This window comes from Pelmatolapia mariae, linkage group LG15 (genome assembly GCF_036321145.2).
Source record: "Pelmatolapia mariae isolate MD_Pm_ZW linkage group LG15, Pm_UMD_F_2, whole genome shotgun sequence".
In the NCBI taxonomy this organism is placed as follows: Eukaryota; Metazoa; Chordata; class Actinopteri; order Cichliformes; family Cichlidae; genus Pelmatolapia; species Pelmatolapia mariae.
Genome location: NC_086240.1, coordinates 17,887,991 through 17,914,700, shown reverse-complemented (window position 1 = coordinate 17,914,700; position 26,710 = coordinate 17,887,991). Strand labels below are relative to the sequence as shown.

The 26,710-nt window shown below is 38.2% G+C and overlaps 1 protein-coding gene across 3 annotated transcripts in view; it reads right to left on the bottom strand.

Annotated features, from left to right (window-relative positions):
• Nucleotides 1–912: 912 nt before the first annotated feature.
• The window catches only part of lama2 (laminin, alpha 2), a 215,613-nt gene continuing 189,815 nt past the window's right edge, over nt 913–26,710 (bottom strand). The window contains exons 56-73 of one of the 3 annotated variants that reach the window (XM_063495049.1): nt 26,114–26,125; nt 25,355–25,475; nt 24,079–24,234; nt 22,611–22,664; nt 19,217–19,368; nt 18,935–19,111; nt 17,017–17,188; nt 15,271–15,363; nt 11,165–11,277; nt 8,846–8,939; nt 8,429–8,524; nt 7,924–8,004; nt 6,824–6,901; nt 6,409–6,478; nt 6,122–6,250; nt 5,744–5,874; nt 2,220–2,439; nt 913–2,038 (exon numbers count right to left, since the gene is read on the bottom strand). In XM_063495049.1, coding sequence (XP_063351119.1) covers nt 1,878–2,038; nt 2,220–2,439; nt 5,744–5,874; nt 6,122–6,250; nt 6,409–6,478; nt 6,824–6,901; nt 7,924–8,004; nt 8,429–8,524; nt 8,846–8,939; nt 11,165–11,277; nt 15,271–15,363; nt 17,017–17,188; nt 18,935–19,111; nt 19,217–19,368; nt 22,611–22,664; nt 24,079–24,234; nt 25,355–25,475; nt 26,114–26,125 — 2,110 coding nt within the window. In that variant the 3' untranslated portion in view covers nt 913–1,877. The remainder of the gene's footprint in view (nt 2,039–2,219; nt 2,440–5,743; nt 5,875–6,121; nt 6,251–6,408; nt 6,479–6,823; nt 6,902–7,923; nt 8,005–8,428; nt 8,525–8,845; nt 8,940–11,164; nt 11,278–15,270; nt 15,364–17,016; nt 17,189–18,934; nt 19,112–19,216; nt 19,369–22,610; nt 22,665–24,078; nt 24,235–25,354; nt 25,476–26,113; nt 26,126–26,710) is intronic. The other 2 variants (XM_063495053.1, XM_063495052.1) reach the window with 2 other exon arrangements.

Below are 26,710 nucleotides of genomic sequence, written 5' to 3'. Positions count from 1 at the left end.
TTTAATTCATGAGGTTCAGCAAGTATTAGAAATATTTTGAGCGGCTCAAAAGTATTTTGACAATTGACAAGCAGTTTGACTGAGACTGTTGCCTCGTTATTCCATGACAAACTTAGCAGATGAATAAATCACATTAATTCCAAATGTTGAACTTCATTTTGGTAACCGAGACTGTCAATATGACACCCAAACAGATGTCAGTGCAGGTAAAGGAGGCTGAAAAACCAAAATAAATCAATGAGAGAGAAGCAAAACTTAAGGAGTGGCCAAATAACTGAAAAGACCTTGAGGTCAAAGTCACTGATATTCATAACTTGTCTGAGATTTTTACTAGATGCACCTGTAGTATTGATTTAGACATCGTGCACTGCCTCAATCTCAAGTTATTGTGTTCACAAAGTTGACGGCAATACCCTATCAGCCTTTTACAGTCAAGGGGTAAAAATGAGTGACTGGCCAAATTATTATGGATCTAACGGTACACTTCCTGGATAAAACCATTTTGTCCCAAGTATCAAAAAAAATGTTTTTACTTTTATATTTTAGTGATTCGTTAGTGTATGTTCTACATATAGTTGTAAAGCTTTTAGTGCATACTCAAGTTTTGTGGGAGAGATCACAGCGACTTGAAAATGTTTCCTGTGCATTATTGCTTAAAAACATATTGATCAAAAATTCAGACGTTCTAAACCGTTTTTTAGAAAAGAAGGTATACGAAGAACAGACAGGGAAAAAAACAAACAAAAAACTATCCTGGTACACAGTGCAACTGTTTCCAAGATAAAAGACAAAACTGAACTTATTCAAAACACCAAAAAATATCCCAAAAAGCAGCACCTGAGTACTGTAAGCACATCTATTGCAATGCAGGATTTTAATACTTTAGATGACAAACTGAAACACAGTCAGTCCTCACTTTATAGCCATTACAAATTTATTGATCAGAGCTTCACATTGTGCGCTGGCCTGATAATACACTGACAACTTAGTAGATGTTTAAGGTTATATTTGAAGAACTGGGATGGGTGGAGTGTAAAAGTGAAGCTTTCAATTTACCGTTCGATCCACGTCCCTACCCTCACCCTATGGTCATGAGCTGTGGGTAGTGACCGAAAGAAAGAAGCGGCAGAAATGAACTTCCTCCGAAGGGTGGCTGGCCTCTCCCTTAGAGATAGAAGTTCAGCCATCCAGCAGGGGCTCAACTCCTCCAAAGGAGGCAGTTGAGGCGGTTCGGGCATCTGGCAAGGATGCCTCCTGCGTCAGGTGTTTTGGGCATGTCCCACCGGGAGGAGGCCCTAGGGCAGACCCAGGACATGCTGGGGAGATTATAACTCTCGGCTGGTCTGGCAACACCTTCGTGTTCCACTAGACAAGATGGAGGAGATGGCTGGGGAGAGGGAGGTTTCCTTAGGCTGCTGCCCCCGCGACCCGGCCCCAGATAAGCGGAAGAAGATGAATGGATTGATGGACGAATTTGGCACTTTAAAAATCACACTGAGCAATATTGCATGTTGGCAGCATCAGAATACTTGTTTGGTTAGACTTGTTGTTGTTTATATTTCAATTTGAGTGAAGAAAAATGCTCAGAAAGACATTTTTGAGGTTACAATGCAAAAAGTGTAGCTGAGCTGGGCACTTATTTTTTAGGTACTTACACCAAACAAATGAATTGTGAGTAGATGAATTAATGAATGAATGAATGGCTGTAAAGGTACACTAATTTGGGAATAGAAAAACATGTCATGAGTTGCAGGGCTTAAAAGAGTAATGACTGCACAGCTAACACACAAATTCACTCTGAGGAAATGGGTCAACACATAAATTGGCATTAGGTCCCTTGGGAAAGCTGAGACCTTATTGAAAAGCAGTAAGGAGAATTAGGCAGCGACAGCGGGACAGGAAAGAGGCTGGACTCCTCTAATCTCCAGAGCCTTGTTGAAGTGCACCTCCATGGTCTTAGAAGACTTGGTGATCTTCAGGTTTCTTATACAACCATTAAAAGAGGTGCTGGTAGAAAGAGCTGCCTGGTGAACTCCAGCTGAGACAGAAACAAAAACACATAATCAAATTTACTCCATAATCCCTGAACAGGCTCTTCTCCTATAACAAGTATGTTTTCTATATATGCTAACAACAACTCATATGAACAGCAGTGTAAATGTGTTGGCATGTTTCTTTACATTTGTCCAAGTATCATTTTAGGTAGGTGGCATTCATACCAGGATATCCTCCAACATATATGGGGTCGCTGGTGTCACAGGTGACAGAGTGTGCATACGGACTGGCTGCATCGCTCTGCTTCCCATCAACCACCAGCTCCAGCTTGTTTCGTTTCTTGGTGGCGGTGACGGAGTGCCACTGTCCATCACAGAAGCCTTCTCCCTGAGGAACGTGCACTGCCGTAAAGCGCCCAGCTCCATTGTCAACATGGAAGAGCAGCTAAGAGGGAGGGAAAGGCACATGGAAACAACAAACAAGCTTACTGCATGTAGTCAAACTAATTTCATTAGTCTTTGAAATTCCTTGAAAATTAGTTTGTAAAACGTTTTATAAAGTTTTCACAAAAAATACTAAGTAAAAATTACTTTTTGTGACAAGTTTATGTAAAATAAAATTCCTCAATTTGTGGAGATGGACCAAGAACATGTTTGATGGACCCAAACCTCACAACGGAAAAAGCTTTCTATCTGGAGATTTTTTTCCCTTTATGTTATTTTTGCTGTTTTTTAAGGGTTTTTTTAAGATCAAATTTGTATTAATGTCCTTTTCCTCTAAGCAGCATTTATTTTATTTTATAATGGACTAAAATCTTAAAAAAGGACAAGTGTTTAATTCTTCTGTTGCTTCTTATTTCCGGGCCTGCTTCCAGTACAAGGTTTAACATTCCTGTTGATTTTAAAACAGATTCATGTTTTCTTCATTTGAATATACATAGTTTACGTGCTATGGTTCTGCTTAGCATTTGGGCACATTCTAATATTATAGTTTAATTTGAAATCTGGTTAGGCAAATCTATTACAAATACAGATATTAGTGTTGATGGGTATGTATATAGGACTGAGTGACCTAAAAAAGTCAGGGGTATTATAATATTTGCCAAAAACTCTGAATCAGTGAGTTTTTGATCATTTGAGTTTTTGGTAGTTGATCCTGAGGTCTTTGAGTTCCTCCAGGTTACACTTGGCTACTCTAGAACATCCTCAGTTGTCAGAAGTGCACTACCCTCTTTAATGAAGCTTTTATTAAAAGTGAATTTTAAGTAAATGGTTCTTATGGAAGACTTGATTTGAATGATTTGAAAGCTTGCTGTGACTCTCTAAATCAATTTCAGATTGCTGACAACTAATTCAAGATGTCCAGAAAATCTTTAATGCTAGAACCGCCAAAGAGGTCACTTAGCGTTAACTTATTTATATATCGCAATCGTTTCACATTAATGTGCAGCAGCTTCGGTTGTTGCTAATGACGACGACTTTCTGTTATGATTTTGTTACAGAAACAGCAGAGCCATGGATAATTTTCAAGCAAGATATAAAACATTTTTACTGAACAAAATATATATATTAAAAGTCGGGATACTCACTTACATTACAACGTTTACATATGCTGGATTCTTTCTATAACTGAGCACTGAGATTTATTACAAACCTTAAAGTGTTTACCTGCCACTGTACATTGTATGCTTGTGCTGGGAGGTCTGGTTTGTCATTTCATAGCCTCAGCCACTGGTACATTCTTATTTTTAAGGTCTTATTTATATGGTCTGCGCCTGTCTTACTGACTTCCATTTATCAAAAAATTGTGGGAATTACTTTTATTGATTTTGCAGGGTTTATTGGTGATGACGTTTATACATTTTGGTTGCTTTTGTATTTTATTTTTATTGTTTTTATTTTAGAGTACTTAACTTGTGTATTTTTTTCTGTGTGTTACCAGGTTTTTGCAACTTTACTGCACACACTTGTAAAAGAGATTTTTGATCTCAATAGTTATACTGTCCTGCTTAAATAAGCAAAAAAGTCTGTGTTTAACCGCTTCATATTTCTGTAATATTATAGTGTGAGTTTTTTAAATATGTGCATTTCACAAAAATGCTACTCCTTTATACTACAGTCAGGTTAGTGCAGTTTTTAAAGTGTGTGGCACACCCCACTGGAGTTCTGACAGGTGGGGCGCAAGTTACCTGGCAGAAAAGTCATGCAGAACTAATGTTTAACATCAGAATCACTTTTACGGCGGAAAGAAACAAGAAATTTGCAGCAGTTACGTTAATAATATGCGCATCCGCTGCATCCCTGAAAAGCTGCATGCAGCCGCGCGTGTAATTCAACAGCCGCAATAAAGAAGTGTAGTGAAAAGTGCGAACATGTGGTTGGGTCTGTCGTCCATCGTTTACAGTGGTGCCAAAACCCAGGATTGGGGTGCATGTTCGCACTATATTGCGCCTGTCGACTTACACACGCAGCTGCAGCTTTTCGGCTACAGCCTACGCATATCAACAACAACAACAGGACCCAGTTCATTCTGTTCTAAGCCAGAGAGAGGTGATTGGGGATGCCGCGCAGGTGCGTCCATCTCCCCCGCAGCCACGCCCCGCCACAGCTCTGCAGTCAAAAACAGGCTGAGTGCAGCCACTGAGAGTGAACAGCATTAAACTCTCACTAAATTATATATTTTTCATCTCTGTTCATCTCAGTTTCTGGATTTCTTTTTTTATAAGACTAAGACTGAATTTTATTTTTCCATGTCTGGCGATGTTCACACTCTGTTTAACTTTTTGCCTTTTTGAAGAAGTGGTGCAGACTAATAAAGCGGTCTAGTGATAAAAGTCAAAAAATAGTTATTTGAAATGAAAGTTGTTTGTTTAAAACAAAAATTACTGAATGATTCATTGTGAATGAGTTTATTATCTAAATAAAGTTGCAGCTAGGCTTTTCTGTCATTATTTTGTTTAGATGGGGCTTGAAAATATTTCTTCTTGCCACGTGGGGAATGATATAAAAAGTTTGAGAACCACTGCGCAGTGCAACGGTGGCTGGAAATTGCAACATTAACAAAATTATTAAGACCATGTACAATGAAACTGAAAGCGGCCATTTCGAACATGGGTGCTATGTCTGTGACCATAACTGCACAAAACGGTGTCAGTCTGCAACTGAATGGCTTCAATGTGTTAATTACATGCAATCTGTTTGTAAAAATCACAAATCTGTTACACAGAAATTCACATTAAGTACTTATGTTTAAAGTCCAGCCAGAACTTCATAAATTTGAAATTAAAATTCAGGAGTTCATGATTTCTATGATTTAATTGTAAGATGGCATACCGTTTTTAATATGGCAATGGAAGCAGTTGGCAACCAGTTCAGTAGAGTCCCTCAGTGTGTCTAACAACAGGGAACTTATTGTGAGACACGTCACAGACAAATTGCGGTCATTGGTGCAAAGTGACCAAGATTGATTGCAATGTGTTGGCAATTTTTCTGCATTTATAAATCAGACAGTAGCAAAGATTTACTGCTGATAAATCTGTCAGAAATGATTGGCCAAAGGTTAAGGGCATTGCATGTTCAACCTCTGGACAACCAGCTGGTCACCACAACTACTTACATTCAGTCAGCAAAGGTGAAAAAAATTCAGTGCAATCCTTGCTGTTTTTTTCTAGTCACAAGGAGGATCTTATCCTATATTTACTATACACACTATATTTGGTGCTACTGAGCCATAAATGAGTGTTGTGTACCTTGCCATCGACAATTTCTAGCCCCAGTCCATCATTGCCTTGATTACTGACTGCCAAAAGCACTCCACTGGTTCTGCTGGTTCGGAACTCTAATGCTATGGACACATCCAGACCCACTCTATAGGATGAGACTAGATAAAGACAAAGAGTAATCGTTGGTGAGAAATGGAAGGCACATTTTGTACAAAGACATTCCAATAAGTAAAATTTATTCAGATCAATATATAATAAAATAAAAATAAAACAGCAAAAGAACCAAAATCAGGTCATTGCTAGGTAATTTATATGAATGTACAACATGACCAGAAAAAAAAAAAAAAAAAAAAAATCCCAGCCTTATGTTCCCCTTTCATTTACATGGTCTGAGCATCATCTCACCTGCTTTTAGAAAGCCAGTGCCCTCAAAATAAGTGCCTGTCTCAGTAGCAACGAAGCACCTTCCAACCATATGACTGGATGTTGGCGTGGCCATGTCTAGTTTAAAGTCAATCATGGACTCAGAAGAACCTTGATAGAATGAGAGCAAGTTAATAAAAACAATTTGGGCACATTCAAAAATAGCATCTCGTATAGCAAGCTGTAACACTATTCTTCTGAAAAAAAAAAAACAATAAAAGAGAAATTAAAACCAATATGCACTCATTAAATACAATACAAACCATTACCTGAAACACCTCCTACAGGGCTTCCAGCCACCCTAAGGTCACGAATACATCCATTGATACTATAGAGAATCTTGACGAAGAAAAAAAAAAAGAGTTGATAAAAATGACTTTAGTTGAACAAAAATCACTCAAAATCTGACTGATACTAACTTCAGTCCTCGAAAAGATAAGATAAGATAAGATGACCTTTATTAGTCCCACAGGTGGGAAAACTGGATAATCATGCTAGAAGTTCTTAATTTTTATACTGAAACGACACCCAAGTTATTTCAATTAACTCAAAACAACTGAACTGAAAACAAACAACTGAACCATCGACTTGAAATAAAAATATGATGGCATGTGTTGACATGCAGTGAAAGACTTATTACCTATTTTTAAATGGTGTGTGTGTGTGTGTGTCTGTGTGTTTTACCGGTCCTATTCGTTTTGTGGTATAGTTTTGTGGTAATCCGCCAATGTACAGAATCCCCACCACATCTAACAGGTCAGCCTGGCAACAAGAACACAGTTCATTAATGCAATATTTTTGCAGTGCTCACAGTCACTTTGACACACAATTTCATCTCTATTAGTACAGACAATAAAACCAATTCTGTCTGTCTGCTTCCTACATTATTAATTGATTATTACAATAATGTGTCTCGAGATGACCATGTCAAGGTGATGTAGCAGAGAAAATTGACAAGACTGTTTTACAGCACAAAAATATAAAATTAGAAACGCAAACAGTGAATACACCCCCTTGCTGGGCCACAGTTTAAAGTCCAAATACGAACAAATATTTCTTCTCCCAATGCAACATGCAAAGAGTCTTTTCTGATGCTTCATCTGTGATATTTTTCCTTTGTGCTACGCAGTGTTGTAAAACACTTTATTTTTGTTTCCTGTATTGCTGTGTACAACATCTTTGAGATAAATCATTGTGAAACTTTGTGTTAGCCACAGTTTAAGATCATGATTTACTGAATGACATTATATTGGCAGGATTTTGACTACCTCGTTGTGACGATAGAGGGCAGAAACAGGACTTGGGCTCAGTGATGCAAGTTCAACTTTTAATTCTAGGTTTCAGTGTTACAGAGCTGGTTCTCTTAGCGTGTACATCACTATTGACACTTACGGATGTATTGATGCTTACAGCTTAGATACTCTGTTTAACCTCTTCATATTTCTGAAATATTATAGTGTAAGTTTTTAATAAAATACACCGCTGTGCAGCCAGCAGACCTGGCAGCATATGCTGCCAACACCACTTCTTTCACGTAAATGCGCTTGTAGCTAGATATCGAACACCTAGGTTGACTTATTGTTTGGCAGGACTGCCAGTGTTAAGAAGCTAGATAAGGAATAACACCTTGGATGTATAAACTTCATTTAGAGTACAGGTCCAAGGACTATTTCTGATGTCACTGACAAGTAATGAGTAACGTATGAGAAGAGGAGTTTGAGCAAATTACGGCTTCTGCAGGTCATGCATTGTGTTATGCTACATGTATGAGTTATTCTCAGCACCTTCTTTGGACTTGACATCATTTTTTGGAACCGCCTATTCACAATAAGCGTGGCTCTCTGCCTGTCACGCGTTACACTGATCTAGGAACAAAAACCAGAGACAGAGAGAGAAGAAAAAGGAAGTAGACATGGTGAAGTAACTGAATCACAAGCATCCGATAGTTTCATCAATGACTAAAATGTTGCCTTGGACGTATGAAGACTGACAACTTGTCTTTACGTGCTGTGACTTTTCCAATGTGTTCATTGCAGTGTAACACAAATTGTTATTCCTAATAAGGAAAGTGCAGATTTTCTATTATAAACAATTCTTTTAAGAGCTATAAAACAACAAGCAACAGAACTTTTATTCCACAAACGATAATTGCAGTTAAGCTCTTAAAACAGTAAAGATTTTGAATCTTATCATAATGTTGCATACAAGATGTCATGCAGATAAAATCCAGACAGGAGATGCTGTTCAAATAATTGAAGAAATGTGTTAAAAACTTAAGAACTGTTGTACCTTATGCCAGCTCCCATCATTGATGGAGTATGGGACACAGTCAGATATGTTTCCATGGCCAAGATCATAACCCAGACAAACCTGACCATTCTTGATCTTAAAGAATAAAAAAGGGTTTTCATGATAGATGAAGGAGAATAACAAGCAGACATGTAAAACAGAGTACATACAGCTTTAGCCTCTATACAGTTCTACAGCACAGACAGAAGTTAAACTGGAAATTTATCAGGTGAAACCTTTTAAGTTGTAAAAGCAGTTCAGAGTGTGTACCTACTGGGCCTAATTTGGAAAACAAACACACAAAGAGCAAACTTTATATCCCTTTATGAGATTAAGCCTTAAACTAAAAAAAATACTACAGGACAAACAGCAGTAGAGAAACAACTAAAAACATGTGCCAGTATATTAGATAGTTACCTGTATGGAAACAAAGTCAGCATGGTTGATTCTTGCCATGTAGAAAATAAGACCGGATGACTCCTTTGTCCTCAGCTCAAACTCAATTTTCAGTCTGTGGAGAAAAAAAAACACAACAAACAAACACAGGAATACATTGTAGTACAGTTGCAAGAAAAGGTTTCTGAATTGCCAAGGCAAACAGGATCTGACTAAACTGATGACACACTAACAGTTGTATTTTTTGTAATCACACAGACGCAGACCAGAAGAAATAAATAAATGAACCTCTTCATTAATGATTTCTCTTAAGGCTAACTGGAGAGAGGGATTGGAGCTGTAGAGCTGTGAGGCTCTTTAAATAAAAACATGGAGTCTTCTTACTGACAATGCCTGCTCTCTAAAGAAAGATACGTTGGTTTGAACCAAGGACCTAAAAGGAGCATCAGAGAAAAACGGTATGTGAAGCATCAAAAGCATATTTAAGTCCCTGGGTGTTTATAAATCCACAATAAGAAACTGTGTATAAATGGAGGAAATACAGGACTGTTGCTACTCTCCTGGAAGTTGGCATCCACCATATATCCTGAAGTCCTAGTGAAGAAGAACTCAAGCATAACAGGAAACAAAACAGATGCATAAATCATTACAACTTGCTAGTTTTTCCAATGAGTTCACATTTAGAATTTAAGTTAATGAAAGCCATTGCACGACCACATTGTGGCATGTTTTAGGTTTGCAAGAGACCTCAGAACAAAAGTCTTGGATAATGTTCTGAGATATAAAAGCTGAACTTTTTGGCAAAAGACACCGTTGTGGAAGAAATGTTGTGATTCAGGCTTTGCTACTTAAGCACCTGGATTCCTTGCAATCATTGTGCCTTGTAGCCTGTGACTCTGAAGTTACTGTAGGAGCAGTCCAAAAAGATGACAACCTAAAGCAACCATGAACAGCCTAAAGAATAAATGAATAGTTGAAAACAAAGAAATAAATAGTCAAAAAAGCCTACGTGAAATATATGACTGAGGCTACTGATGCAAAAGGACATTACTAAATTCTAATACTAAGAGTTCGCGTAAGACAGGAAATCTTAAAGGACTGTGACCAGTTTCTGTTATTATCCTAGTCAAATGATTTGATTGATTGAGATCAGGGCATACAGCATATGAAATAATGTCTATTATGTTCTTTCACTGTACTATTTCAACATTTCAAACCATATTTTCCACCCCAAAGATTTACATTAGTAATTGTCTTTAGTTCTGCATAGCCTTGATTATTACAAGAAGTGTTTCTAAGGACAAACTTAAGTTTGAAGAGTTCAATATCTGAGTCAGGTTTGTGTTTTCTAGCACTGACAGATACACAGAGTAATGGATACATGGTGATTTACTTGGACAGCAGGGCTGCCTTGCAGCTTAGGGAGCATGTGAAGTAATTAAATGTTACAAGTGTGATTCTTAAAACAGTCAGAGACACTGCCCAAGACACAAATCCCTCGTTTGCACAGACCACCAGGACAACAACTAAAACATACTCAGACCTTCACCTTGTTTGTAGAGTGTGTTTTTTAAAAAAAAAAATCATATTCAGTTTTACTGTTACTGTCAGTTTGCTGTGGACCAGAAGGGTTGTTTTGACAGCTGGTCCAGCCAACATGTTAACTTTTTTAAGACATTGTTTCTTATACAGTAGATTTTGACCCGGTGTGCACCTTTGTGTTTGTAGGAATCACATCCTGCCAAAACTATCACTCACTTCTGCTTTCTCTTTATTTATTTAGAAATGTGCTCCGTACTGCAGATCACACACACATATCTGGGGTTGCTATGTTAACTATGCTACAGGTGGTGGGGTTATACTGTAGCTGCATCTGTAACTGGGGTGACTAACTTTTACAGTATTTTCTTTTTATGCTGCTTCATCCAACTATGTAATTATTCAGAAAAACATTAAGGGCATATCATCTGTAATAATGACATACAATGTGCTTCAAATGCACACAGTCCTACTTGCATATTACAATTTCTTACTAAGGTGACCATGCAATTGTTACTTTATAATATTTGAATATTTCCTTCCATTGCACATTTTTCTTTACAGTAAATAATTTGCAATAAACTCAAAATGATTGAGATGAATATGTTCATTGCTATTACATCCAAGTTTTAGACAATACTACAAAGGTTTGTCTCATCTATGACAGCTACTGCATAACTCCACTGTAAAAACCTAAATTCCACAAAGCAGCACTGTCTACATGTTAGCCAAGGACCATTAAAAAAATAAATAACTCAAATCCATTATTCATTTGAAAAAGCTCATTTGCTTTGAACGTACTTGTCTCTGACATTGTTGTCATCAAAGGCGAAGCTCATGTGGCTGTTTCTGGTCAATCCAAACTGATAGGCCTTCTCAAGTGCTGTTGGGGCCACAGCTGATGCACATGATTCCTGGAGATTGGGACATAACATGTCAGTTACAGTGACAAGGTCTCACCGCACCGCTTCAATTGGCTCTTGTCAACATGAACCCTAAAACCCAGGCAGAACACATGCCAATCACACTAATAGGGTTCTTTCTTCTGATCTGCAAGGGCTTGAAGGGTTGGCAGGCCACGATGACGCACCAAAAAGTACTCTACATAAGAGATCATTGAAAATGTTTGAAAAAAAAATCACTTTAAAAGGCACAGTAGTTTTTAAATGGGTTATTTATGATGTAATTTTAAAACTCTAATTTCAACAATAGTCAATTAAAAAATAATCTGATTGTCAAACACAGTATAGTCCAGTATAACATTCTCAATCTTTTGCATTGCTGCTATGTTATGGACCATGAAACCCATGGTGTGTGTATCATCATAGGTAGGTTCAAACCCTTCCAATAAGCCTGTGATTAAGTGGTTAAGAAAACGGGAGACTGGATGCTTGTCATGCTTATCAATTATGTTCTTCATCACATTAAAACAGCTGCTGGCAGGGCAGATTTGGTGTTTTGCTATGGAACATGGCATCGTCTCATTTTTAGGATCCCTGTGCATGTTTTTATTTCATCTAAACCAGACATCACAGCTGTTTTCTCTTGAATTTCTTTAGCTGTGTATTATTTTAGTAACTTATTCAATTAGTGTTTATGTGCTCTGTCTCTTCCCACACTCTGCAGTTCAGTCAGCAACCACCAGGTGTCATTGTTGTATCTCACACCATCTTATTTTAGGCCTTCCAAGACATTTCTCTTTTCTGCTTGCTTCTATTTAATCCCTCCTCACTCTTATACCTCTTCTCCTTGTCCAAGTCTTTATATTTTCCCTAATTTCATGATGCCCACCTATCCTCCCATCTACTGCTTTCATTTTCCCTCCACTCCTGCATACTTTTATCTTGCTTCTTCTCTTTTCCTTACTTTCTTTCCATTGTCCTCACTTTTACAATTACTTTATTTCCCCACAATTATTCCCTCTGCTTTCATATTTTCCTATACTAGCATCAGGTGCAACTTTACTTTGTTTGTTAATCTAAAACAATATCCAATTTCACTTTCTCCTTTTTAAAAAAAAATGATACCTCCTTTATTTTTGTCTACTTGTCTCAAAACTCAAAACATCTGTCTTTTTCCCCCCTATAATGCTCATCTTCACTGGTTTATATTTCTTATTCATTGTTTCTTTCTAAGTCTCCTGTAGTATTCTTTGTCCTTTGTGCTCCCATCATCTGCTTTACCATCTTTGCCTCTCCTCCCACCCACCCAATTTTCCTTTCTTCCCTCTCCTCCTGCTGTCTGTACCAGCATGTACCGATAAATCCCACTCATTCCACATTCTTTTACCGTACATGGTTTTTCTTCTGCTTTGTTCTTCCCAAACTGTACCGATCTTCTGTTTCCCTCAACTTTCTCCACTTTTCTACACCTCTTTTTTTGGCTTTTACTTACCAAACCCTCTGTTCCCATCGTACCCTCCTGTCATTGTCCTCTCTCTCTACTTCTTGCTTTACTTGTCCTTGTCCTTGGCCCTTATCTGTTTCCCTCTATTTTTTATTATCTTGCACTTCTATCTTGTCTCACTTACAGTCACCTGAAGTCCTTCCGTTTTGCTTCTACCTCATTTTGTTACCTCGTATCACCTCTAATTGTCTCTCCAGATCTAGACTAGTCTTCTGTTCACACCTCAGTATCTGGTCTTTCCTTTGTGGCCCCCCCTAATCCCCCCCCCCCTTCCAAAAGCTTCACCCTCTAGTTTGTGTCTCTCCTCTTTTGAATATACAGTATTGCCTATTAAGTGATAAAGGTACTTTGCCATACTTCAAGTGTGAGTGCGTGACAAAGTTAGCAAGAGAGAGAGGATCTGAGACGACTGAATGTATGTGTGTCTCAATCTCCAATCCTCTCTTGTTCCCTTTCAAGTGAAGACATTCCCCACACCGTGACCTTGCTTTGTTACAGCTGACACTCACCTCTTATCACTCTCTGTCCTCATATCCGCTCCTCCTCTTCAACCTCAGTCTTTTTTCCTCTTTCTTATTCTTCCCCTATCTAACAAAAGGCAGACGTCACTTGCTCAGAAGTCCTTTACTTCCCTCTCCTTTCATTCTTCTCCCGCTTCCTCTCCTCCGTCTTTCCATTAAGCCAACAAAAGCTGAGCGCCGCTCTGTTCAGAAAGACTCTCCCTTTTCGTTGCACCTTTTCTCTCTTCCCTCTCATCTTTCTTCTATCCTTTTCCATCCTCCTCTTCTTCCCTTCCTTTCTCTCATCCCTTCTGCGTATTTCCATTAAGCTAACAATGGGAAGACGGTCTTCCATTCAGGTCTTTGGTTGGAGGTCACACCAATAGAATCTGTCCTTTAGCCAGGAATTCATGTATATATATATATATGTGTGTGTGTGTGTGTGTCTGTGACGAGTGAAGATGAGCCTGTGTGTGTAGGTAAGAGTTTCCACCACTCTCTATAGTTATAAAGTCTATACTGTGCTTACTGTATTTCAGCCACTGGAAAAAAGTTTTTAGGAACAAGAACTGCAGATCAAACTGATATACTGCAGCTGGATCACCTGTTATACCTATGATTGTGAAAATCTGGGATGATAGCTTTACAGGTGTTTAATACATACTATTTATGTGGTAGTTTGCTGGTCTGGAGCATTCGGGTACGTGTTAAAAAACAATGGCACAATCACAGGAGTGAAAATTCCCCTCTAGGTCCAACTGCGCAATGTTTAGAGAAAGAAGAGACTTAACAAGTATGGCTTATTTGGAACAGCTGTCAGGAAAAAGTCTTAAGCTTGCAACTGCAACAGGAAAATAATCCCAAGCACAGCTGCAAATCTACAACAAAATGGCCAAAGAAGAAATGAACCAAGATGTTGCAGTGGCCAAGTCAATGACCAGACCTCAACCTGACTGAAATGCTATGGTGGGACGAAGAAAAGAGTGAGCCAGGATTCCTCCACAACAATGTGAGATACTGTTAAATTCATATAGATAATTTTTATTCCAAGGTATTGCTGCTAAAGGTTGTTCTACAAGCTACCAAGTCACGATGTGGTCATTCTTAGTTTTTCACAGGAGTACCCAGAATCCTGTGAACCTTTGTTTTTTTCTGTTTATTTAGTTTTTATTATTCATGCCCTCTTTTTTGCCATGAAAACAGAGACATTTCTCAATTTGATTATCTCAGGTCTTTCAGATTTTCCCTGCCACGCTGTCTTTAAATGAACACAAACTGAATCCCAGAGACCACAAAATTGATGGAACACACAAAATAAATGCTGAGCACTCCCCTCAGTGAATGTCATCTCTTTTGCCAATGCGTTGAAGTCAGTCAACAAGGTTAATTTCAGCTGATAAATTGGTGCATCCCAAACTATAACAGATACACCATCGGAATATCAAACAAGTAAGCCCCTCTTCTTCTCAGTACCTAATGTTAAGGGCTCTCGAACAAAGCACTTAACCCTCAGCTGCTCTGGCAGAGGTGGTCAGTCACTGCCAGTTGAGGGCTGTGTTTGCACCAATTTCTCTGCCTGGCCTCAAGTAGCAGACAGAACCTTGGGTCAGTCTCATGATAACTTGTTAGCCTAAGGCCAAAGAAGGAGTGATGCTATGGGTGGAGTAAACACAAGGTTACTCTCCAGTCCACTAAATCTGTGTCTGAGAATAGTTACCAACAACTGTTTAATGTCTCTCTCTCTCTCTCTCTGAATAGTGTCTGCTAACTAGCGCTTCTAGAAAATAATAAAAATTTTATTTCTGAAAGATTAAATTATTTATTTGTCATCTTCTCTTTTTTTGGATCATTTCTTCAGTATGAATGGACAAGTTTTGAGCTTGCAAGCCACAGAGGAAATCACAAAATCTGAGTGACACAATCTTACACTTGACATTTCAATTAAAGTCTTAACAATAGCAAACCAGTACTGAGTTTGTGTGTTTGCATGTGTGTGTATACCACATCTGAGCTGGGTTTCTGTTTATCACTGGACGGTGCTACAGTAGCAGGTGCACGGGTTGCAGCAGCAGGTGGGGAATGGGGCGTGGCCTCCTGCAAGTCAGCAGTTGGAGAGTCGGAAGGAAGCAGATTAGTGGCAGCCACAGAGCCAGAGTGACAGAGCAGATGATAATATCTAATATCCTTATTAGATTCTTACCACAGTTTCTTCTAACAGATGAATAGATCAAGGCCTATTTCTATTTTTTTGTTATTTTTTTTAAAGAAAAAGTCAAATTTTGCTGCTGAAAATATAGCCTGTTTAACATTATTAATGCTGCAGCTCAGTGTAAATGAAGGAAATTATAGACCTGAGATTTAAAAAGCTAATTAGAGGCAGTTGTCACATTATCAATCAGAATGCAAAGAGAAAAAGGAAAATGCTCAAATTAAAGTCTGAGTTATATTTTTCAGAGGTTCACTGAGGCCTGTGGCCATTATGGAGCCTCTTCACAAATACAGAAGCCGTGACAGAGAAGTGGGAAGTAAAGAAGCTCTTTTCATTCATACGCATGCTGAGTTGTTGTGTTCTGTCAACTGTGATTCAACCTGTGTTTACTTCTTCATTTTGACAATATCCTCCTACTGCTGATGAAAAATTCATGTCACAACCTGTGTGCAGAGCTACATTGCTTAATCATTTGAAAACAATGTTCTAATAGCCAAAATTGTGCCGTTCAATTTTTAAAAACTGTTGTTTGATAATGAAAACATGTCAATGTTTTAACAGTGTTGTATCCAGTACAAGGCAAAAATGGCAGTAATGATGTTTTCTATAGTATCTGCTGTATACTACATTATGATGTTAATTTAACAGACTTCTCTAGGAGTCAAGAGTCTTAACAAAGCACCAAACAAACAAAGCATGACATATATAAATACACATTTAAAAAAAAAACTAATAACACTTAATGTGTAGATGAGAACTCAGAGAACTGTGGCTTTTACAGCCTGCAGTCTAAATCATAAAAGCAGGTGAATTCTCAGCCCATAAAGCAACAAACTAGAATTATAGCTAGGATAGCAGAGTTCTTTGGCTCTGTGCTTGAAGATCAATGTTCCTTAAGAGGTGTAGTTTAGCAGCTAACTGGGTAACTGATAACCTATGCCTGCTGTAAGCCATATATGTGAAATATATCTTGCCTAACCCAGTGCTAAGAGTGTAAAAATGACTGACTTTACTGCCTGCCAGCTTCTTAGCATAGTGGCTAAATGTTAGCTCAGAGTGTTTGGCTCCTCTGCACTCATAAAGCATTAATTGTATGCACAGTTAGCCTAGCATAACGCCATGGCTCCACTCTGTATGACAGGCTGCCAGGGCTGGCGTTTAGTGACTCAAGGCTAAAGGGACTATAAAGAAAAGTTAATGGGCTGTACAACTGCTGTGTGATGAATTGCTAAGCTAACACGGCAGGCCATGGCTGCATTTCATCAGAGAGAGAAAGGGAGTGAGAGGATATTCTGAATAACAGAGTCAGAAAAATAGCACTGTAGCCCTGTAGGACACCTGTACACAGGTGAATGTGTGTCTTTTTACTACACTGTGTTCTATGTGCCTAACATGCACATAATTATTTGTTTTTATATTTTGAAAATGTTCAAACAGTCTAAAACAGGCTGACTAACAAAAACAATGGTCACTACAATTTACTTATTAGTTGTAACATCCTTTATTAGTTTAAGGGCATGTTGCTATATTAAACTTACAGCAGGAGGACTTGGACGTGGTGAGATGGGGGTTGAGGGCTTTGAATCCTCTTTTTCTTTCTCGAGCTCCTTCTCTGCTGGTAGAGGAGGTGGAGGTGGCGGTGGGGCGAGGTTCGGGCACTGACCAATTTCAGCATTCTCAAAGGAAACAGGCTGAGAGAAATCTGACAAACTGAGAGAGGAACAGGCAGTTAGATGTAAAAATCATGTGCACAACAGAATTAAATAAAACTGTACGTATCAAGGTTTGCTATGGTTTATTATTTCAAGCCTTAATTTCATTTTCTTCACAAAATAAAGTAGATATTTAGTATTTTACATATACAAATAAAACTGCAACTAAGAAATATCAGGCTGAAATGACTATCATCACTGTCGTGTGTGGTGGATTCCCTGCTGGTGAATAAAAACAACAATCTTGCCTATCTGATGAGCTACTAAACTTGTAAACAGGCCTGACATGCACATAATTTTATGGCTAAATCAATTGAGCATAGTCTTAGATCAGGCAGGCCACAAAACCAAGTTTAGCCCCTGATTCCAATACATCAACTGATGCCAGCTGATTCAGTTTATACACTTCCAAGTATTTATGCATATATTTGTTTCACACAGGGCACATTCTTTAAGTAGCTTTTCGCCTGTCTCCACTTGCTTTTTTCTCTTCAAGGCACTTTGCAACCAGCTTCACCACGAGCCTCTCACATCATTTGTCACCGATCCCTGTTCTGCTCTGTTACATAACATTACTTTAGATGGATATAACATTTTCTTTGACAAAAGTGGTTCTGCCTTAGATACAATACCAGCAAAAAACCAACGAAAGACTAAACAATCCCTGTTAACCAAACGCTTAGACTTCAGAATGCTCTAAAAGCTCAGCGTACAAGGGTTTTTCCAACTCCTGCTCTCATCATTTAGATACATATGTGTGAGCAGAGCATTCGCACTCAGGTCTTTTATTTGGATGGGACTGCCAACCAGATCTTTTTGGCTTAAAGCAGGGGTGTCCAACTCCAGGCCTCAAGGGCTGGCATCCTCCAGGTTTTAGATATCACCCTGGGTCAATACACCTGAATCAAATGATGATTTCATTACCAGGCCTCTGGAGAACTTCAAGACATGTTGAGGAGGTAATTTAGCCATTTAAATCAGCTGTGTTGGATCAAGGACGCATCTAAAGCCTGTAGGACACCAGCCCTCGAGGCCTGGAGTTGGACACCCCTGGCTTAAAGGGAGGTTGTCCTAAAGGGGAGAGGTTGTTTCAGACACTGGGTGAACTGACAGACAGGCACGCAGATGTAAGCTTAGAAAAGGTCGGGGTGATAGGGCTGAAATGAAGGGAACGACGCAATCATAAACAGACAAAGATGAGGTGGTGTAATCTGAGTTATGAGCATGTTTATGATGCTGGACAGTTCAATTACTGCTGTTCAGGCAGAAAGACAGGCTTTATCATCATCAACACCACCAGCACGACCGTGACCTGCTGCAATTGCATTAACTACACTTTAACCTGTCAGTGTATAATGTCTATGGTGATCATTAAGACAGTAAGTACAGTGTTTAAATATGGATCAAACAGGTTTAACAGGAACATTTTAAACATAATGTAAAGCAATGGGATAGTGAATTAGTACTTTCACCCATGTGTGATCTCAACATCGTAGGAGACAGAAGCTTTTCTAGTGTCAGATAGACATCTACAGTATCATCCACACTGTTTGTATCAACATTTTTTAAAAGCTAACTTAAAAACAAGTCTACAGCCTAAACTTGCATTTCAATAAACTGCTGTTAATCATCTTAAAAAAAAAACCTCTGCTGTTCAACTGAAGATCATGCCTGCATCAAATAAATTTGTAGAAAACAAATCTGTTCATAGTTATATCTGACAGAGTGACAACGTTTAACATACACAGCATTGATCATGAGGTTCCATATGCATCCTTTGAAGGGGATGTTGGCTCTGTTGGAGGTCTGCTCTACTTCTGCGGGAATACCACCAAGGAAGATACGCTGCAAGTTCAATGGCTGGTCATTGGGAAGCACGCCCTGCATCCTGGCTTCATCGTCCACCTGGACTGCAAAAGATCTGTTGGAAAACAAAGAAAAATCGAAAATGAGGAAATGGATTATAACACACAATAAAACATCTTCAACAGGAGTTTGTTACTTCATAACAAAAACAAACGCTAACCTGCCAGCTAGCCTCTCTATGCGGAGTGTGTGCTCTCTGCCATCATTCAGTGTGCCTTGTTCAGGTCGTCTGGTGGCTTGTCGCCGATTGTGGCTGCCGGTAGACACTACGACTTCCAGCGAACCTCTGGTCAGCATGACTGAGAGGTAGGGCTGCCAGAGTTGGAGATAAACTTTATTAACAGGGTCAACATGAACATTCAAACTAACCCTAGGAGACAGAATATGGTAAAGTTTAAGTAAATTTGCATAAGTAAATTACTTTATTTTTTAAATTCAGTACATTCAGTCCAGTTAAATATATCAGAAACTTTATTTTGATCAGTAGAAAATGACATGAAAATTTAGGCGTTTGATTACAGATTATTTCCTAAAAACACACAGGGGAACTGCAACAACAACAATCAGTCTTTTTTTAGCTTCTAATCCATTTATGTTGTTTTAAAGAAGACACACACACACACACACACAAAAATAAAGAAATGCACATTCGGTTGTAACTCTATATCCACATTGCGCAAAAAGAAAAAAAGGGGGAAAGAAAGGGCATTGGATGAAACGGACAGAAAAAGAAAAACGGGAGGCAAAACAGAGTGAGGATTAGAGCAGAGAAAGGGTAGTGGGAATGGCGAGGTGAATGCGGGGAGATATATGGTATATAGAGAGAAATTGGGGGGAAATAAGCAAGATAAAGGAAGACGAGGGGAGTGGGGAGGAAAGGATAACAAGAGATGAGAGGAACGGAGAGGACAGGATAATAGGGGGAAGAGATGAGAGGGCAGAGAGCAAAACAGCAAGCACGATAGAGATGGCGAGAGAGAGAAAGAGTGAGACAGACAGAGAGGTGCTAGAGAGCAGTGGTGCAGGGTCAGGCTAATTTGAATTTTAATTCACTGTGTGCCAGAGGGCGAAGTGGGAGACAATTTACCACCTGAAAATGGAATTTCAATTTGAGGTCGGGGACAAATTGAACTGAGATGTAGCTACAACATGGCTCTCGCCGCGCCATCTCACACTCGTACATGGGTACAAAAGCACGCGCGCGCGCGTACACACACACTCATGCAGACTCACATACAGGCGGATTTTACAAGAATGTGCACAAATACAACATTCATGCAAAACATGGTATGCTTTTCTGCATTTCTCATTCTATATCTTCACTCTAGAGTGTAAAGCTGAAGCAGGTAGAACTGTGCAGTCCATGTCTTTCAGGTCAGGCCTATTCAATATGTTTTTCACATTTTATGAGACAATCTAATGTCTTAATTAACAACAAAAAGTAATGTGATATCTCGAGGCAGTCAAACTAGTGCTATCATCCAGTGGGTAAGAAGGAAAGATAAAGAGTTTTGAGTTCCAGTTTGAAGAAAATTCTCTCCGTTGTTTTGAATGAGTGAGGAACCTCAAAACTGTCATCATCATTTTACCTTCTCTCCTCCCTTTGTGCATATCCTGACTTTTCCCATAGACTGTATATAAAAGATGGAGATAGCACACATACGCATTCATTAGCATTGCCAACATGGGGAAATTCTTCAAGTTAAAACAGGACTTCATAAAAGTCTAAGCAAAAAAAAAAAGATACTGTTCACTATATCCTCAGTAAACACATTCCTAGTAAGTTTATACTATCACTACTCATGAGAAATATTGAATGTACAATTATAGTTCCATTTAGAATAAATCTGGTGAAAAAACGGTATTATTTAGGAGTGTGGCTATATTTTGACTGACAGGTTGCAACAGTACAGTTTTGCAGGGCTATTAGTTTTCATTTTAACCCTTTAAGACTGGTTGAAGCGGGCACTTTTTGCGTTATTTTCAGTTTTCCTGCAGTATATAAAAATTGGTGTATCTCAAAAATCAAACTATGAAGACAGTCAAAATAAATTTCCTGTGGGGGGAAACTATTTTGTGCAACTTTTTTGTATTTACAGTTTTGAGGGATAAACCTCTTAAATTTCTCTAACTAGAAATATATGTTAAAAAAAAAAAAACTAAAACTAAAACGATTTTCATTTTTTTGTGCATTTTTTATTGCACTTTTTTGCAATTTATGTAGTTACTATGGACTTAATGCATACATATTATTAAAATTTGGTATATGACGGTTGTATTGATGTATAGCAACTTGAAATGCTCCCAAAAATGGCACTACAGCATGTAAAAATATGAAGATAAGTTCTGGCAAACTTGGCTCTATGGTAGGTCTTAAAGGGTTAAAGTGGCCGGTGGCTAAAATGCTTTACAAATATTCGGTGACGTCATGGTGGTCTCCATCTTTTACCTACAGGTGATTATTTGTTTTTCTTTCTTTATTGGCCAGCTTAAAAACAATCTACTGTTTTTCATCTTCCATAAGATGTTCTTCTTACCTCTCCTCTGTGCCCGTCCTTTCATTTTTTTGCTCCCAGCTCTTTCCATTTTTTCAATTTTGTTCTCTCCCACAGCAGACTATCCTCCCCATCATCTCATTTCCTTTCTTTTTAACTTTGTTCTTACTTCTCTATCCTTACTTTCACCTCTAAATCTCTCTCCTCCATCCCTCCATCCTTTGTCTCCTGTCCCCTTCTCTCTGTGTCCCTCTCTAAAACAGCCATTAGTCAGGGCCAAGTTGAGTTGATGGTGTTTTTAACCTCGCTTAACCTTTCTCCACACACGCGCGCACAGAGGCGCACACATACACACAAATGCTGTGCCTGCCAGCATAGTTAGTAAAAATAGATTTATGTGCCTAACAACCAGTGATGATGGATAAGCTAGAGGTAACCCTCTGTCCTCTCTACCTCTCTCACACACAAAAACACCGACACACATTTAAATTTGCACGCGTGTGAGTGCCATCCTCACACCTGATATGACACACAAACCTCTTACGTGCACATACAAACACACACAGCTGCAAATATGACATGCTGCCCATGGTGTTTTCAGGGGAGTTAAAATAATGGATTTAATTATTTAGCACTGGCTAGGGTTGACAGGCATGTGTGCACATGTGTGTGTGCACATGAAAAAAAAGGGTTTTTAGCTGTGAAACAATCTAATCAGTGTAGTTGCCAACAGAGTCAAATCTCATTAATATGCACTCATGGAAACTTAATTCACTTACAGAAAAGTTGCTTGTGTGACTGTGTGGACGCACTGGCAAAGTCAGCTAAAAGCTAAGATCGCCACTATACAATGAACATCCACAACAGCTACTAAAGGTGTGTATAAGTCTTTGCACATCTATGGGTGTGTATAAGTAAGAGTGTGCATTTTGGAAAACAACAATCCCATTAGCTCAGTTGCCAAAAACTGCAAATCTCATTAATATGCACTTATGTAACTGCCATTCACTTAGGCAAACAAGACAGCATTTGGGTCCAAACTGTGCATGGTGAACCCACCTCTCCTGACTGTCTTCTCTTCCTCTTGGACTTTGAAAGGCTTGTGGAGCGGGCCTGGATTGGAAGATATTCAGAACAATGTTATTGTGCACAGATTCTTCCACTAAGGGCTTAGTTTTCTGATACTGCCTTGGTAGCACTATCTAATAATGTCACACTATTAAGCATTAGTAAGGTATTGGGAAGTGCTTAATTTATTGTTTACATACATATTACTCCGCCTTGGTATGTCATTTATAAACAGAGATATGTTTATCTATCTGCTACTGTTACACCATGCACAGCTTTGAGTCATGAATCATGATCATGATCATATATCTGTATTTATAAATGGCCTTAAGGAGAAATAATGCTGTATCAATGATGAATTAAGCACTTGCTAACACCTTACTAATAGCTTCACAATGCTTTATCATAAAGTGCTATCATTACCTAATGGTACAGTTACACTGGATTACTCACTTGAGTAATGCTATTACTCAAGTGAGTCACTTGAGTCCACCTTGACCTGACTGAAATCACTCACACAGATTGGCAAATTATTGACATAAATTTATAGACGCAGACAGTTTGCGATAAATTTGTAGCTCAGCTGCTCTGCAGCTGTTTGTATTACAATATCAATGCAAACGATCACAATAGTTTTGACTTTGCTGTTTTCCATAGTTTGACTGTACCATAAAAGGGGCAGATGTGCAAGAAACTTCATCAGAAAAAACTGAGCTTGCATTACAAGGTTTTTAATAGAAGCCATATTATTAGACAACAGGCACGCTGATATGTTACCATGCACACACTGGCAAATTTTGTCATTACACAGCAAACATTGTTTTAACCCTTTAAAGTCAAATGGATGTTTTAAAAATGATTGTTTAGCACAAATACAAAGATGGACTGAAACAATATACCAAACAATTTTTATATTTTGTTTCACTTCCATGCTACATAAATTCTATATATGTACTATATAATAAATGATTATACTGTACATTCTTGCAGTTTTATTAGATTCTTATGGCAATTATTTTCAGTAGATGCTTATCCTATTTTGCTGCTGTGTGAGTCTTCTATATCCTTTGTGTAAAGTGTGGCATGGTAATGTTTTCAATAAAAGCCTAGTTAAGTTGATTTTGTCTGCATTCTTACTTTTTTATATATTTATTACAGTATAACAATATGAATTTTGTAACCATTTTTAAACTATTTTCTGAAAGAATATTGAACACAAACTGGTGACAATAGAGAAAGATTTGAGTGATTAGTGGTGAATGAATATTTATGTTCAAATGAAGCTACTCTCCATATTACACAGTTCCCCACCCATGAGAAATATCTTACAACTATAGCAGAATGAGGAATTTGATCAGATAAAATAAAGCACAACTCAGATTTAAGAAGTATATTGTATTGGAGTGACTCAGTGAGTAAAACAGATGGACCAAAAAAACCCGAATAAAATAACAATAACCTTCTGTCTGTTTGGTGACCCTCCGCCTACTGCCAGCAGTATGGTCCCAGTGTCTTCTAGAGTGCTGAATGACAGGCTGATCTCTGTGTCAACGGCCAGCGATAGACCACTCAGCTCCATGTATCCTGGCTTAGAGAAACTGACTGTGTGCAGGTTCTGCGAACAAAGAAGAAACAGTTTCACTTGACATGTATTTTAATTTAAGTACGTCAATGGACAGATCAGTGATTTAGTTCAGCACTGTTCATCATGCCTACAATGCAGAAGTCAAACAGAAAAGAGTGAAAACGACTACACAAGTCTGAATGTAGTTGATCACATTTATATGACTTTCTGATATTTTAGTCAAGGTTTTTCAAAGAACAGCAACACATTTTAGTGGCACGCTGTTTCACACAGACTTCCTGGCGCATCATCATCCAGCCTTCCTTTTGTTACGGTAGCTGTAAAAATGAAATTCTCCCCCTCTTTTTAATATACCTACCCACATGTGGTTTTATTACTTTAAGGACTTTTTATTTTATTTTACAACCACTAATTGCCTACATCTAACCTTAACCTGACTTTATACTATGCTTAAACTAAGTCTTTATCTTAAATCATTCACATAATAAGGACTTGCTTTTTTCCAAAAGACGAAGGTCCCCAGCCTGTGACCTCCTCTCTACCACCACCACACGCAGAAAACAAGAGAAAGACCTTCAGCAATCTTCTTCAACATTCCCCAGGCCTTGATACGCTTTGGCTGCATTTTTTTGTAAGTATGAATAGCACTAGTCATGGTGAAAACCTTGCATGCCTGTTGAAAGCTCCATGAGTGTGTTTGCATAATAGGCTTGAAAGATTAAAATATAAAAAGCAATTTAAGAAGTGTGTATATTCTGACAAATGCACTGATTAATACATAATACATAGTTTATGTCTGTGAGAGGAACATGAATATGAAAAGGTATTGCAGATTAAACACGTCTTTGCCTTTTTATTTTATTCTTTGTGCGGAAACCATCTTCCTACATAAAGAAGCAACCGAGTGAAAGGCAAATAAGAATGAAAGTGACATGCGCTGTTGAAAAAAGCTGAAGAATTGCAAGGTCATCCAATTAACAGATTTTAATGCCTTTTCAGATTCCCCATTTAATGGATGTTATGTTAATTATATGTATATATTCGCCGACCTGACGCATTCACACATCTCTCTATATATAGCAAATCTAAAATATATACTGTAACCAGAGGGTCAGCAATTATGTGGGATGTTTCATAAAAGCTCACTTACCTCTACATTACATCCTTTAGTCACACCAGTATAATCTGAGCTGCTCAGAAGGTTATATGGCGTTCTGGAGATTTCAATGTCCCGAAGACAGCCCGCATACCTCTTCAGAATGACCTCTGACCTATATGAAGTGTAAGACAGTTTTACTTTGGAGTATTCAATAATCATAATAATGGTCAATCTGCTCTTGTAGAAGTGAATTACTGCAGCAGTGAATTCGCAAGCAGAGTGATGCCTAAACATCAACAAGAATAATCTGAATATGTCGTTTGTCCTACAAATGCACTGGGATATTTTTTTATATTACTCATTTCAAGATGAGTATCTGTTATTGAAGAGAAAGTTTTTAAAAAATATCCAGCATATGATAATCCTCGTCAACGACTGCAATAAACATTCTTTTAGCAGCATAATACACTTTATATAATACACATAATACACAAGTTACGCATCAATCTCAAAAAAAGCAGGAAGTAGATTAACATCTAAATCTACTGAATATGCCAATAAAATATGGAAGGGAGTTATACATATGAGTTATTCCACCAAAACGTAGTTGAACAAACGTCACATTCAGATTAACAAAGGATAGAAAAAGTGATTTCTGAGAGTCCAGCCAACAAACAAACGTACATTCAGTGTGGGCTGTACAGCATTATCAGCAGAGTCAGCCTCATGCACAGCTCAATAGTGAATACAGTTTTTTTTTTTATTGTGCTTGATTATAAAATTTATTAATTTATTTATTCATTCATTTACCTGGCTGCGATGCTGTTAAGAAGGAACATGACATTCAGGCATTAGCAAACAAACAACCATATGGTAAACATGTTAACATTCTTAAACTAAACTTAAACTAGTTTAAGAATAAACTAAACAATTCAACTTGCCATCTTTACTTTGATCATTGAACTGGTCAAGTGTTTTTTTAATCTTTATGCCAATTAATTCACTCTTCTATGAGGTTTGATAGCCAGTGTCAGACAGCTGATTCAGGTGCAGGAGGAGGGGAGGAGCTAAACTAAGTTGAAGAAATCCTGCCAGTGAGTAGGTTACCCCGGTTACAGGCTCAAAGTTGAAGTTAACTCTCAGAACAGAACATATGGCGTTTCCCTCATCTCAGGGTTAACAAACTCAGAGTCTTCACTGACCTAATTGTTATCCTATTTGTGGAACGGGGCTTAGAAATAGGATAAAAATGTTTTTTTGCTTAGTAGCAAGCATTATCCCCACATAATGGATATGTTGGAGTGGAGGTTTGGTCTGTTACTACTTTAACTGCCTCAAAGTGTCAAAATAACTTTCCCATGAGGAAACTATATGAATTAACGCAAATGAAACCTTCAAAAATATTAA